The sequence below is a fragment of the Colias eurytheme genome, chromosome 19, assembly GCF_061535395.1.
Source record: "Colias eurytheme isolate Ceu_HAF_F1 chromosome 19, ilColEury1 Martin Lab GWU primary, whole genome shotgun sequence".
NCBI classification, from domain to species: domain Eukaryota; kingdom Metazoa; phylum Arthropoda; class Insecta; order Lepidoptera; family Pieridae; genus Colias; species Colias eurytheme.
This window is the reverse complement of record NC_142998.1, coordinates 3,002,109-3,018,372: the sequence shown is the minus strand read 5'-3', so window position 1 is coordinate 3,018,372 and position 16,264 is coordinate 3,002,109. Positions and strand designations below refer to the sequence as shown.

General features: G+C 33.1%; 1 protein-coding gene across 2 annotated transcripts in view; it reads right to left on the bottom strand.

Annotated features, from left to right (window-relative positions):
- Positions 1-16,264, bottom strand: part of svp (COUP transcription factor 2) — a 71,214-nt gene that overhangs the window by 26,176 nt on the left and 28,774 nt on the right. The window contains exon 3 of one of the 2 annotated variants that reach the window (XM_090112858.1): positions 10,342-10,887. In XM_090112858.1, the coding sequence (XP_089968984.1) occupies positions 10,342-10,887 (546 nt within the window). Of the gene's footprint in view, positions 1-9,783; positions 10,888-16,264 lie in introns of those variants that run through there. The other variant, XM_090112857.1, reaches the window with a different exon arrangement.

The following is a 16,264-nucleotide window of genomic DNA, read 5'->3' as shown; positions in this document are numbered from 1 at the left end:
ATGTGAGTTAGTTGACCTGATTCATCATCATTTTAGCACTGACTACTGCCCGAGAAGTTTGAATACTAACATGATTGAGATTTGATTTATGATAACAATTATAAAATCAAATGCCGCGTTTTAATCCCGAATTTGTTCTGTATATTCCATTAATCGTAATACTTAATGTAGATAATAGAACAGCAATGGGGGGCTGTCAACACGGCTGTTATCCGTTTAAAGTGTCACCTTTGGTCTGATAACGATAACCATCTAAATGTTACGGAATTTTGGATACTCGTAAAACGAAATTGGATACCAATTAATGATTTTTCTTTATGACATTATTGTCTGAAGAATCGATAGTTTTCTTAATTAGAGTAATTAGGCCATTTTTATGGATTTAGAGCATTTATTACTTTATTATTATTTTATTACCCTGTTACTGACTGTAGCTGTAAAATATGAATGTCGAGCAAGATCGTTAATTAGTATCATGATAAAGATCCTGTGTTTAATTCTAGAATTTAGATTTAGATTGTACGATAAAACTAACGTATATTATATGAAAAACAAGTTGCCATACTTTCCATCTATGTTATCTACTATTTACGGTAAATGAAGTGGATCCTTCTTTAGGTATATATATTTTATTTTCTTCGCTATAACTTTACTAAACTAAAACTACAAACCCCTTCTAAATTTATAAAATTACTTTTTAACGCTATCTACCAACCATAAAACCCTACAAGATATTTTTACAATTCCGCAACTAAAAGTCTAATGTTCTATGCACTCACATCACACACAAAACATCAGACGATCATCAAATGCAGTGACAGATCCGCACAAACTTCAGACCATTGTGTCTGTCTTATCGCACGAACTTCGGACACAAGAATGGCCCTGTCAGTGTCAGCGACTTCGCTAGAATAGCCTTCATTAGGACAAAGCTAGGCATTGTGAATTGTGTTTTACATTATGGAATGTGAGATTAGACTAATTATGTTTGTAGGCAACACTAAACAGGTGAAAAAATTGGTTTGTCACTTACGACTTGATACAAAGTTTAACTGTTATGTTGAACTGTAGCCTATCTATAAATACAAATTTTTACCCAAATTCGCGATAAGCATACATACATAATAATTAGTAAATCGCGTATAAAATCTTATCTCTATACCTAAGTACAGTCACATTAGCTTTAAGAAAATTATTACCTACTAACAAGTATACTATGTTGTTTCTAAATAAAGCTTTTCCCTTCTATTCTAGTCTATTCTTTAATATAATTAGTTCTGTCCATCCCCACAGTTTTAACAAACAGGCGAAAAGTTACACCGTTCGCATTATTTGCATATCATATCACAGTACCGCTGGCGTGGAAAACTTGCTAAGTGACATTTGTTAATTAATTTTTATATTTATTTTTGTAAATAGTCGTATCAATCGTATAATACCTAGAACGTACACCACCTTTTAAGTGAATAAAATTAATAAACAATAGATAGAAGCATGATAGAAGTGATTTAGTCCGATTTCATTATTTATTTGACGTGAACCTGTATCTTTCTCAAATTATTATTTGTCTCAGCTATATTGTTTTTAAATATAATAGATACAACGGTTAATAAATCGTATAGCCAAAGCAATAATTCTTATAGGAAATACAATAAAAAAAACATCATGACACGATAGACATGGCGCCAGTTTAATATTATTCAAAATCGATTTAAAATTAAAGTCATAAACCAATTAGGCACTAAATGCCACTTGTTTAAAATGTTTCAAATTTTATATTATACATTTTTTATTGGAATAACCGAAGGCAATAAATTTCTCTTTTATCATCTAGTTGCATAAATATTTACAAAGGAATGTGATCCGATCAGTCTTTGACGCAGAATGATCGATAAACCCATTATGTAAAATCATTTAAATGATCCATAGATAAACAATCGTTTGATTATAATTTTGGCATTTTTGTTGAGTATCATCATAGCTAAATTTGGAATTGTCATCATATCATAATATAAGAATATAAAATCTATGATTCATCAGTCATCTATGACAATAAAGAGGTTAATTTTCTTGTTGTTTATCATTTAGTATTTTTTTATTTATGCTCCAAAAAAATTCCACGCATTTCATTCATTATTTTCAATGCTTTCCATGTTGGGAGTTTTCAAAAGAGTTAACATTAGTGTTTAATTTTAATTAATTAAAACCATTTTTTACAAAAATTAAATACTTACTACAAATAACATTTCAAATAAAAAAATTTGACAAAACTAGTCTTAACCATAAACAACGTAACGGTGGTTTTCCATACCACATAAATGGGGTGCAGGGTTAAAGATTAGGAAGCAAGTCGCGACGCCTATAAACAACATCTGTGGCAACCCTATTGTGCGGTCCGATCGACCCCTCTTTGAGATCAGATTGACAACCACGTGACGGCCACAGACGAGATATGAAAAACAAATGTTCTTTTTTTAATCTGTTAATGAAAATGTTTAGAATTGGAATTGCGTAAACGGTTCTTTTGAATGTTTAAAATTGGAATGACGTAATAATGATACAGGAATTAAAATTCAAATAAGGAATGAAGTTGTTAGATATAGTATACTAGAGAACTTTTGAAAGCGATTTTATTTTGGTTATAGAGAGGTTGTTACTGGCCAATAGAGTGAAAGGAATCAACATAAGACTGATTGAATGTATCACTATAGTAATTAATAGACATAATATTATAACGAAGATAATTATTTAAGTACGTTCGTACTCTACGAAGGACCTACGCGACTTTGCAAATTTTATGAATAAGTTCTCACAAATTATATTATTTATATTATTCTACGCTATGAAAACAACGTTACAGAAACAATACCCAATAATGAGTACAATATATTATTTTACGCTTGCCGGCTGTATCGAATTGAATACAACTTTATATAAGATTGATATTGGTTTGTTGTTAAAATTATTGTAGTAGTAAGTGCAATGTGATTCGGGTTATTTATTTAGGTATTACGTATAAATTGTAACACTTGATTTTAAATTATACGCTCTTATTCTGATTTTGTTTTACTGTGAGTTTGAGTTACTGTGACCCATAGTAATTCTACTATTATACTATGGTATTTCATGAATACTTTACAAACTGCGCTACTTTTTATAATAAAAAATAAATCAACTACCGACAATAGCCACGGTAACCTATACTTTTATTATTATAAAGCTGAAGAGTTTGTTTGTTTGTTTGCACGCGCTAATCGCAGGAACTACTGGTGTGATTTGAAAAATTCTTTCGGTGTTAGATAGCCCATTTATCGAGGAAGGCTATAGGCTATATATCATCACGTTACGTCCAATAGGAGCGGAGCAATAAGGGTAAAACCGCGGGGCACAGCTAGTCCGTAATAAAATAATAGATATATGTACTTAAAAGACCAACATAATATAGCTTTTATTTAATTTTGCAGACGATTATGATTATTTGAAATCTTCTCATAACTTTACTCTATTTTGATATCAATAATGTTATGAAATATAATTAATTAAATGAAATTACCGATAATGTACAATCCGACATAGGTCAGTACCATAAAGGTTAATCACGACAAAGCTCTCCCATAGACTCTAACAAAGCAGATTACTATCGCATTTCTTAATGAACTTTGTTTAGAAATAATTACACAAAAATACATTAAATTGAAACTACTTGTAGTTGATGTAACTTTTTGAAAAAAGTCTTAAATACTAGTATTATAAAAATCTATTTCCGAAAAAAAAAATATATATATTACATAATGTTAAAAAAGTAGCCCGAATACAATATAGCCAGCCAAATTGCCATTTGAAACTAAAATATTCAAGTTTAAACTTATCATTGATAGGTACTTTTCCCAAACATTTTTTTTGAAGTTGATTTTTTATGAACATTGTAATCTCTTAAATAAAACAATTCTTAACCCCTTTGATGTTATCTGATAAGCACGGCCGAACGCGGCTAACCAAACTAACTAGGGCATGCACCCGGGTTTACCCGGTTCCGAAAAACCCGGGTAAACCCGGGTTTTTTGATGATCTTGAGAACCGGGTCTGAATAGTATGAAACCCGGTTCTCCCGGTTCCGACCAAAATATTAAAATATAAAGTATTATTTATATTTTGCCTCAATAATTTAACAAATTTATTCTATCTGGCAACGTCAAACTCACGTGCATCGCGAATTTTCGTGCCACGCCTCAAGCGTGGCTCTGATTGGTTGATTGGAACCTTAGATGCTATGAGTTTCCTACGGTTGTATTACCAAAATAGTTTGGAAAATCCAAAAGTGCACGCCTCATAATTTTTTTTGTAATAATTATTTATTAATTATTATTTTTGTTTATTTAATAACAATTAAACCACATCGAATCAGACCCTGAAAAATGAAAGGGTTCTATTCCTGAGCATACTCAAGCGTAAGAGAAAAAAAAAGACTCGATTAGTAAAGTATTTTGGTCGCTATCGTGTTAACAAGAAAATCCTCCGCACATACAGACACACGGACGTCCAAGACAGAACTTTTTTAAACTGTTTTTTAACTAGTTTAAATAACAAAAATGACATCAAAAATATCATGAATGTTAAAAATAGTGTCTTTTCTTAATATGTGTGTGTATGTATTATCTTACAAGTGCAATGTATGATACATATATAGACATTTTAAGTTTGAAAAATCAGATGTTTTGCGCGAAGTGACAGTAGTACCCACCTCAACGCTTCGCTTATGAGGCGTGCAAAAAAAATTAGGCTTCGAAAATGACAAAAATTAGGCTACTGAAATATTTTAATTAGATTTGTCGTGAATTTGAAAAGCTGTTGATTTAACTGTTTTATATAATGATCCAGTCATGTTTTGTTCTTGGTATCAGGCTGAAATTTATATCGAATACTCAAGTCTTCGGTCCCTTGATGCTCAAAGATGCTCAAAGTCAAACTCACAAGCCAACGCATCAAAAGATACAGCCGTAAATGCTGAAAATTTTCGCAAATTTCGACATTCGCATGGGACTCAAAACCTACAGGGTACTTCTCATGAACACAGAGCCTTTAAATTTGGTAAAAGTAACGTCTTATAACACAGATAAAGAAAAAATTGCTAAAAACATAAATTTTAAAGTTACAACATTATAAAAAATAGGTTTGTTCGGAGCCCTCGGAGCGCGAATCCGACTCGCACTTGGCCGGTTTTTTGCTTTACAGTTCGCAGTTAATGAATAAGGTTTAAGTTTATATGTGATATTATGATAATAAGGTACTTTTATAAAACTGATAAATAAAGAGAAGTATTGAAATTTTGTTTCTTTATTAATGTAATAAAATAAGACACATGCCGCGTAAAATAAAAGGCCCATCAGGTACTTTTACAGTTACTTTTGTTTAATTTCGTATTTTTTTCCGAGGTATTATAAAAGAACCGGGTAACCCGGTTCTACCCGGTTCTGAGCTCGATTTGGAACCGGGTTTCAGAAACTTGGAACCGGACTCGGTTCTGCATGCCCTAAAACTAACCCTCTTGATGTCCTGATTAACACAACCATTTAGGGTCAAACACACAAACAAAATTGAGTCCTAATCCGTTTTAATAAAGACAAAAATCCCTCATTAGTTTAAGAACAACAAATTTGATGTCCACTTCATTGTTTTTAGAATGCAAATTTCATCTTAAGGCGTTCGTAATAAAGATGATATTTCTACGAATTGTTCTTTTTGACACGTGCTAACGAGGGTGGTTTGTTTCAATTTGTTTTTTTTTTTATTAATATCATGTCACGGTGTGACCTCAAAGGGGATTTGTTACGCATCTGTGTTGTTTATTGCGAATATTTGGTTTGTTTTGGTGTCAATCCACTTTTTGTATAAATCAATGCGACTGTTTCTTTTATCAAAGCATATTTTAGATACATGTAAACTAAAGTAATGTTTCTGCTTTAGAAAATAGAAAGTTAATTCGGTACGTAGGAAAAAGATCCTTACATTACACCTATACTTAGTTTTATTTTTATCGTCAATCACGGTGAGTTGAGATTTTCCCTGAAAAAACCTAGCAAAAAACTATCAAAAGTTATTTATTTTTAAATCATTTATCATCTCAACGTGAACTGCAAAAATTGAGCGGGAAACCGTAAAATTGCAAATAATCAAGTGTACAATGTGGAATCGATTTCTCAACGAAATTCTATTTGTAAATAATAAAGGTTCAGTGTAACGGACGTTTCAATCTGACAGAATTACATAGTCATCATGCATCTTGACCGCAAATTTTATAAAGATTAAACTATATTTTTTTCTTTTTTCTAACGTGTTTATATTATCTGTAGACTGTATTGTGTACAAATTGTGTAATATATATATATATATATATCTGTCATTGATTGTGTATCTGTGGTTTCGCGCCAAATTTTACTGTAGATATTGTTTTGTTTTTCATAACCTATGACTAACGTTAGCTCCTATTAGACGTATTCTGTGCTATGACATTAGCTTTGTTAAAGATTAAATCCATCTTACATACAGTTTTTAACATTTAATGGAAGCATACTGCAATGTTTTAAATAGTAGATACAACAATAATAATTAAGGCGTGGGATAAAACGACATTGCTCAATCTTGATACAAAGTGCTAGAAATTATTATACAATATAGATATTCTATGTTTTGATCAAATTTATTGTCTGTTTGTCAATTTTAACAAAATTGCAAGTAATGTACACACAATAGGACGTAATTGTGAGTATAGGCGGATGAAAAGTTTAGTCTATCAATTGTAATAGTATGGTGAATATGTATTTAATTCGAGTGTGCTCCTTTTTGTAAATAGCCTATAGTTTGCATTGAGATAATATTAATAGGAGACGACACCGCCTACATCACTTATGTTCCACTCAACATACGTCATGTGACGTATGTTGAGCGGTATTTTTTAATGGTTTTAAAGTGAAACGCATCAAACATGCCTTCGTGTGTGTTACGATATTGCACAAATAATACAAATAATACGGAAAAGTGCAAAGGAATAACTTTCATCGTTAAGTACCTAACTAAATAATAATTTTTAAAACTTAGTTAGAGCAAAAAAATGGCGCACAGATTTTGTTCGTGGTGTCTCCTCCATACGTAGTAATATTATCTCAATGATAGTTTGATTAGGTGGACCTAAATATTTACACTCTCACGCTATTAAATAAAAAAAAATGTGTGCGTGTACTAGTGTACACACGTAAGAAGTAAAACTTCTTTATGACCTTATTTTTCAACAAATAATTTACTATATGCAACTTTACAGAAATACGTCGAACGTCGAATCACGCGTGTTAGGGATAAGAAAAAGATGGCGCGTAACGGAAAAATATCACGCGTAACGAAAAAAAAAATGTTACACTAAATTTTTTTCCAACCCCGATAAAGAAGTTATACTTCAAATAGTTTAAAAAGTTAAAGAATACCCTTTAATAAGACACACTAGAAATTTTTTGTGATTGATCCCTGCTAATTGTACAAAGTTTACATACAGGTGGAACTAATAAATAACGTAACGTACGTATAACGTCGTTTGGAAGTTAATAAAAACAAAACAAAGTATTGCGCATTTTATTCATTTCTAATTTTAAAGTCGCGGAACAAAATTCGCGGGTTTGTATAGAGCATATCATAAATACGATCGAGAATTACGGACATAATGCATGTGAAGTCGTATAGCAGTATTATTTCCAGTGTGAAAAAGTGATGGCGCTAGACGACCTATATAGCGCTGTCATTTTTCCAAACTGGGAGTAATACTGCTAAGACATCGTGGTACGGGGTATAAGAGCGTCCCGACACTTTTTCAGAATCGTGACCGCGACCGCGGGCATGGTCACGATCTTGTACCGTTAGACGTGTGTGTCTCGCTCACTCCTGGTGACCATGCGCAGGGTTGGAGAGGGATGAATGAGCCTTAATTTTATATGGGAATTGCAATGATTTTTATACGATACATGCAGATGTTGGATGCTAGAAAGTTCGAAAACTGTTAGTTCATAATTTAGTTATATTTTTTGCTGTTTACAATTGATTTTCTTATCCACGCCCATAGACAATTTGCCTTTATTCCCGATATAAAAAGGGTAAAAACTCTTTCATAAAAATATTCATTCCTTTAGTTTTTCTGCACATTTAGTAAAGTATCCGCCTGACTAAAAATAAGAATTCCTTAGTTTTCCTACATTTTCGTCATATTTATGGTACAACGCTTACCTAAACAGTGTAATAGCCCATAACGTACCGCCATACAAACGAAAAAGTACCTATAATTGTAAACCGATACGGCACAATCAAACGATCGTGACGAAGCGATATCTATTGAAAGCTTTGACGCAATGAGCTTTAACTTTGACACGTGGTTAAATGTGTTTTCGATGCTCTTTTGTTTTAGTGTAAATGTAATAGTAATTGATGTTGTCAATAATGTGTTAAGATTCAATTATTGAAGTTTCAATTATATTTTAAAAGATTGGTGGTCAATCATTTTTTTTAGAACAAATTGTTTAGCAACATTATTTTTTGTGGAGTATTATAGACATGTGTTAATGAACAAAATATTTGTAAAAGCTATAGTATAAGACTGACACTGTTATTAATAACAAAGCATCATCTAATAAAAAGATAAATAAATAGTTTCATACCACCGATAGTTAATGAAAATTTTCATTAAAATCAACATTAAAAAAACAATTCTTAACCATTCAGAACCGTCTTTATACCTTCTATACTTTAACAATAACTTATCAAATATTTATGCAAACTCGCATGCATGTCGATATAGGAACGTACTATTAAATTCACTGCATATAATTCCCGTTAAATGCCTAACACAGTAATCGATCCATGTACGCTAGCCGAGGAGAAAGTTAGCAGTCGAATAAAACTACATTTATTACTATTGCATATTCATAGTACCCTTAGGGCTTAGGCAGTTACCGACCACTATAACCTGAGCCCCACTGTATGAACAAGATGTATAGAATTGTATTAGCATTGGAAGCGTCAAGGGTCAAGCTTATTTGGCTGATGCACCGCTCCTTTTATAGTGAATGTCCCAAGCTAAGAGCTTTATTTGCTGCGATTTTTTTGGTTTTATTGGTAATATTTATTGAGTGAATTTTATTTATTAGGTACAACAGGAGGCATGAATTATATTACACAAGAAAATTAAAGTGTGTGTGTTTGAACATAATTATAAAATAACAATAAATAAGTGTCCGCTGAGAAATGTTATTTCACAAAGATTCTCATAAATTGTGTTGTGTCGAGGCAATTTCTACATTCACTTCATTAACTTCAAAGAATTGTAAATGTATGTAAATTATGTAAAGTTTAAAGGACTGAAATTAATATTCTAGCCTAGATCATACATTCACCGTGGGACCGAAATCCAGTATCCATTTGTATATTCAAGTGAAGGTAAGATAACTACTACAACTATTCTAAGACACGCCTTGTGTCGCAATTTATAACTCAATATCATAGTTTTAACATTGTTTAATTCTAATAATTTATATCTATGAAAAAAGGGAATTTATGAAACTCAAATAAAACAAAGAGAATTGATTTTAAAAACTTCGCGCGTGTTTTAATAAATAAATAAATTAGTCTATTTACATGAAATAAATAACTTAACTAAAACGGTAGTCATACGACCGTCTAACAATCAACGTAATTTGGTATTTATTAATTTAGAATTTTACAGATCACAAAATCGAATATTCGAGAACAATAAGTCGCCGTCTCCCCATGCAGCCCGCTCGAGGAGCGTGAGTTATTATCCCCATACAAATGGCCTCCTACATCATATTATACGCAACGCATCGCAAACTTATAACACGATAAAACCGTAGTCCCATTGCCAAGTGACAAGGCATTCATCACCCGACACCTGAAATGCATCCCAAGTATGCGTCGCTCGACGTCAACCCCCCTGATCGCTTTTGTACATCTTCCCGCTGTCCCAAACTTTGAAGGACGAGCTCGGTTCGGGAGCTCGAGGGCTACTCGTATAGTTAGGCGGTAATCTCGAAGGAGATAAGAAACTGCCGTACGATAGAGAGGAGTTGACGCCGAGCGATGTATCCAATGTTGAGTAATACCCAGAGGAAGCTGCTGACGGTGGCGGAGGCGCCGGAGGCTGCGGCACTCTACTGGCTTCCGCGTACGCGTCTAAATGAGTTCTCACAAGAGAGGCGAGTTCGCCATAATTCGTTACTGCCGCCCCGGCACCCGCCACTCTGTACAGTAACAACCTCGCTTCCCCGAATAAACTGTCTAAAATTTTACCTGTCGTGAAGAGGACGATCGCCTTCAGACAGGAATACTCCGCCGAGTCAACGTGAAGCGCTTTCAGCTTCTCCACTTGCTCTTGGAAGATTCGTATGTGGTCCATAAACGCCACCACCCGGTCGGCCGCCATCGGTGACGCGTGGAGACCGGCGGCGGCGAGTAAGGGAGCCACGTGCAGCGGCATCGAACACTGGGACGCGTTTAGAACGAACAGCTCAGACCAAACGAGCCTTAATAACGCGACTTGGTCCGTCACTTGAAGTTCAGGGAAGAAGGGGATGTTTCTCGCCCATTCTACGGCGGAGAAGAGTAACCTTGCGGCTAACTCGCAAATATTATCTATACCCATCACATTGGTAGGTTGCACGCATTGGCCGTATCGTGATGTCGGATAAGGTTCTGCTCTGAGGAGCAGAGAAATGTAGGAGGAGAGGTAGGGATGGCTGTTAAGCCCAGCCGCTGGGTCGCCATTCGAGAGGGCGAATTGACCCGGTAAGGCTAGACCGGCGGGTTGCGTCGGGGGAACTCTGCCTCTTTGTACAGCTGCAACAAAAGAAAACAATACATTAATGTTTAGCACGAGTATAAGAAATTTGGCAATGGTAATTTAAATATTCCAACATCAACAATTACATTACGTAAAAGAGTAGCCAAAAAAGTGACGCAACTGTCCACCGAACGTCAGGAAAAGTAATGAAATAAAACATAGAACATAGACAAGTTATACAGCTATTCAACAGTAGAATGCAATTAGCATGTAAGCACAAGATATTATATTATGGTCGTAATGGCTCAGTTTATGACTTCACTAACAACTGTCGAAGGAGCTAGTCGCGAGAATTAATATTGCTTCATATATTTTGGTACTTTGGCATGTCATAATAGTGCGATAAAGGAATTACTAACAATGATGAATATAGGAACGAGGAAATTTGAATATGTATTTTATACTTTAAAATCATAAAATCTTATGAAGATAGTTCTTCTTTCTTCTTTTTTGATAAAAAATTTCTATGAATTTATTTTCATAATTTATCATTGTTTTTTCAATAATTACTACAGCTATAATAAGCAAATGAAATGCGCCAACAAATTCTATAAGTTGGTAGAGCACGTTTTATTTATTTTTATTAAGTTGTTAATTATAATTTATGCAGTCGAGAAACATCTAAAATTCAACATGATTAACTCGATAGTTCCTACTGTAAAGTGCCTAAGAAAAATGAGACATTTTTGACAACTGTGATTTTGGTATGTAGTGCGCGCGTATTATTTATAGATCACCGAATAATCCAAATTTGGTAACAAAAAATAATCACAAGTTGCGTCAAAATGTCGTGATGAGTCCACTTGCTACGGTCATTTAAGTATGGCCGAGTATAATGCGTTTTAAATCGTCATGAAGCAATATTTGACCTTATGACCCCGTAACAGGTTGTTTCGGTATTACTTTCCGTTTTAAATGCGATTTTGTGAGCTAAATATCGACTATTTCAAATCATAATTTAATGTGCTAAAACGATTATGTACGGATCGCTTTGGTTGTATAATGTTTACGTTTTTCGATTCATCCTATAGTGGTTTTACAGTTTTTGTTGCAAGTCATTCTTACTATGTTATATTTTCCCAATCTTAGTTTCATTGGTAAGTATATTCTATGTATACCATACATAAATAAAAACGAGCGTATTCTATCTACCGTTGATAACTTTTTGTTTTCTCGTTTTGTTTAAAATATAAATTAATAATTATTAAGAGGTCGTGAAAAAAGAACACAACTACGAGATCCCGTTTAGCCGGCCCTTGATAAATCTTATATGTAGATACATTCATAGTACATACTAATACTATATTGTTGTTACTTTATCGACACACGATGATAGTATTAAGTTCCCGAAACCAAATACGAAATAAATTACCGCTCACAACCAAATCTGTTTTCGATAAGTACTTAATCATCGTGATAATATTTTTAACGACAAAGATATCTTACTATTTAAGCTAACGATGTGTTTATGGGTGATTTACAGGTTTTTTGAGCTCGTGAAATCGCGTCGAGATGCGTTGTGGTTTGAGTTCAGATGTTTATGTATTTATGTCCAATACAATAAGGATAAATATGTTTTATTTCTATTTTATTTGTAACGGACAGTTATTTGAGCAAAAAGCAAGTCGTGATATCGAATCGTGAAGCAAGTTTGTATCCGAAACGATTCGTCGTGGTAACCGCCGCTTGATTGAGTACTAGTTCCGAATTGGACGAAAATACTTTGAAAAAAATAAATAAAAAAATATTGCTTCGAAATGTCAAGTGCGTCAGGTATGCGGCGCGCGCACGTTTCGTCGACGCGGGAAGGAATGGCGCGCACGGCGCAGCTGGCGCGAATGCGCGCGCACGCGCTGTACTTTTTTAATTTAGTTTTTTTTCGACGATGGAAATACTGCTTACAGCCACAATGTGCTGTCAGTTTACATGAGTTGCTTTTTCAGTTAAATTGTGGTTGCTTTATTTACTTCACATGAACGTTGTTAATTTTTTATGACAATAGTGGATGAAGCCAACGGTAAATAATAATAAAAAAAAAACAGTGAAAAGCATTTGTAAATACAACATCTTAAATTCAATCCTTGATTTCAGAAATACCAAAATATTGAAAGAACCGGTCGTTAAAAATAAGTACAAAAACACAACCGTATTTACAAACGTTCCCACGCAAACGCCAATCTCAAATCATAACGCACTGTTAAATCATCCGAACACGAAGTGTTACATCAACAATTCAATTAAAGAGTATGTAATTCCGACTGAATTAGAGTAATTGCTGGTGTGATTATCCGGTTTCGAATGTAGGCTGCAGTGTCTCCCACGCCGCGTCGACACCTAGTCTAATAGCACGTCATTATTATCCGTCGATAGATCGGAACATCACTATCTAATCGATGGATTGCTTATGGTTCGACTAATTATACTTTTAGTTTAGATTTAATCTTGCAATAATCTATACAATTTTTAAGTTGTTCATCAACAGTTAATAATATTATAAAGATTGAGTTTAATCAACGGCAATTCGCATCTTTTGTACAAGAACAGATTCTGTCAAATTTTAACATGTGCTTTAAACAAGTTATTAAACCACTTGAAAAAGTCAGTATAATTTTTAACTAAATAATCCCTCAAGGACTTCAAATCGCCAACGAAATAGTTACGTTAAGTTACCAATTAGTTATATTGCATCAACAAGCTTGCATTTCCCATCAAGCTGAATCAATTTTTTATTGAGCCGTGCCCCTTGGTTTTTCTCCGCTCTTATTAGTCATTGATAATATTAAACCTAGATAGTCTATAATAGTCTTCCGCGATAAATGCAGGACTATCTAACAGTGCAATAATTTTTAAAATTACAAATCGGACCCGTTGTTCCTGGAATTAGCCCGTCCAAACACTGCTTTATAATCCTACTCCTACTAATACATATTATATATCCGAAAGTTTGAAGTGTGAGGATGGATGTGTATGTGTGTGTTTGTTACTCTTTCACGCAAATACTACTGAACCGATTATAATGAAATTTAGAACACATATAGAGGGTAACTTGAATTAACACATAGGATAGATTTTATGCCGGAAATCCCACGGGAACGGGAACTATGCGGCTTTCTCTTTGAAAACGCGGGCGAAGCCGCGGGCGGAAATCTAGTATTAGTATATATTGAATCCAACATTTACAGATCATATAACTACGCTTACCAGTGTACCAATAAGGCTGTCACGAGCTATTGAGTTTATAGTTATATTGGTTATGAATCTTATCTAATTTACATATCATTTGGACGCTTAGAATTTCTCCACATCGGCGCCCGCGCATACTTCATCGGATTAAGTGAAAATTAAAGCTTATTATTATAATTATGTTGGTATATATACCTTGATTGGATACTAACTGCTGTTCTGTTTGATTTTATGGATCGAAACGGTTTTTTGTGTATGTTTCCGTTAAATATTGATTATTCATTAAATAGCTATTGGTGTATCTCTACTGTGAAGTCGTAAAATCGACAAGCAAATGATTGACTGAATGAAAGTCGATTTAAGTATTTATTTCTCGTTTTGGATGATTCATATCGGAATCTATTATGTCTGTTGTCAAAACTTGTCTAGAAGCTTTTAGGATTTAATAGATGGTTTAAGAAAGTAGATGCAAAATTTATTTTAATTTTACTACATTAACTTTCGTAATTGTTATTAATACTTATATAACTAAATAATGCTTTAACTTTTTACATTATTTACTGTAAATTTCGAATTTTTCCATAAACAATCGCCAAATCTCAGTGTTCATTCAAAAACTGTACAAATTATGACGGAATATGAGCAATTTCTCTCAAATTGCGAAATAAAGTCTTACCACGCCTAACCTATATACGTGATCAAACTATAATACAAGTATTGTTTAATTCCACACACGTTTACAACAAAACAAAATTGTGGAAGTGTCCATTGAACTTTGAATTATATTTGCTTGATATAAAATTTATATTCGCTTGAAGGTAAACCTGATCTTGACATGAATCGTCGTTCTTGAGATCTGATGGACCGAATCTTATGACAATACACATTCTTTAGTGCATAGCTGGGTAAATTTTATATGACCACGTTATGAATAAAAGCTTGATATGCAAATCTAATACTTTCTCGTTTAAAATATGTTTTGCTTTGACATGTTTATTGATTTATTGGACTTACAATAGCTTAAGCTGTTGTACATGGTGTTTGACCAACATTTATAAATTACTGAGCAGAATTGAATAACTTATAACCGGTAGGTCAATACGAAGTGAGATCCTAAATAAAGGGACAAACGTTTTGAGTAAAACCAACTTCATAGAACTAACTCTAAATTAATTATGACTGCAATCGTGTCCAAATCGATCAATAAAACAAGTGCATTAAACAGATCCAGTAAATACATAGTTACTGACACATCGGAAAATTTCTCACGGCCTTTAAAAATAGCCCATAAATCATCATAGACTGATCCTTACAAGTGACATAATATAATAATAATTGTCCTAACACCTTAATCTATACTTAATACAGGTCCTTGTATCCTAAGTCCTAGCTAATTACTTTGACAGAGATTTATGCCTTGTCATTTACAGTATTATGGTTATGTCAGCAGAATTGATGTGGATAATCATATAAATGCTAATTTTATATTCCTCTAATTATAATGTTTGAGTAGGTACATAAAATATTATTTTATGACATTCGCAAAGACTTCTCAAAGAAAAACTTCTTGTCAAAAAAGTGTTAAATAGGTCATTTCAATAAATAAGGGCCGATTTTTCAATGCTTGTTTAAAACTTATCCGTCCAATAAAGTATTACACGATAAAATTAAAATGTCACGTAAACTGTCAAATACTGGCAATTAGAATATGTTTTTAAAATGGTAGTTTTATACATTATTCGACGAATAAGTTTTAACTAAGGATTGAAAAATCAGCCCAATCGATTAAGATTAAAGTGTCTGATAATAATAAATTGAATATCAATATTGATGCAATATGTCGCAATTTTTCTTTAGCGTTATAATTTATGTATTTGCGATAAATTGTTGCATTTTCCTGTAAATTAAATGCATGCTTTGGTTCATGGAACCGATCATAAAAATAGATTTACGATAAATACCTTGAATTCTTTATGTGTGTATCGTTAGATGCAAATTCTAAGAGTAATTAGACATAATATTATAATAAATGCTACAATTTGTTTAATTTTATTCTTAGAACACGGGGGTTCCACGTTTACGACATAATTCCCTATTTTATGCAAGTTGTTATTCTCATAGACTTATGTTACGAAATTTATCATATTATAGTATCAATTCAAAGTGCTATATAAAAATTTCAACACAAGT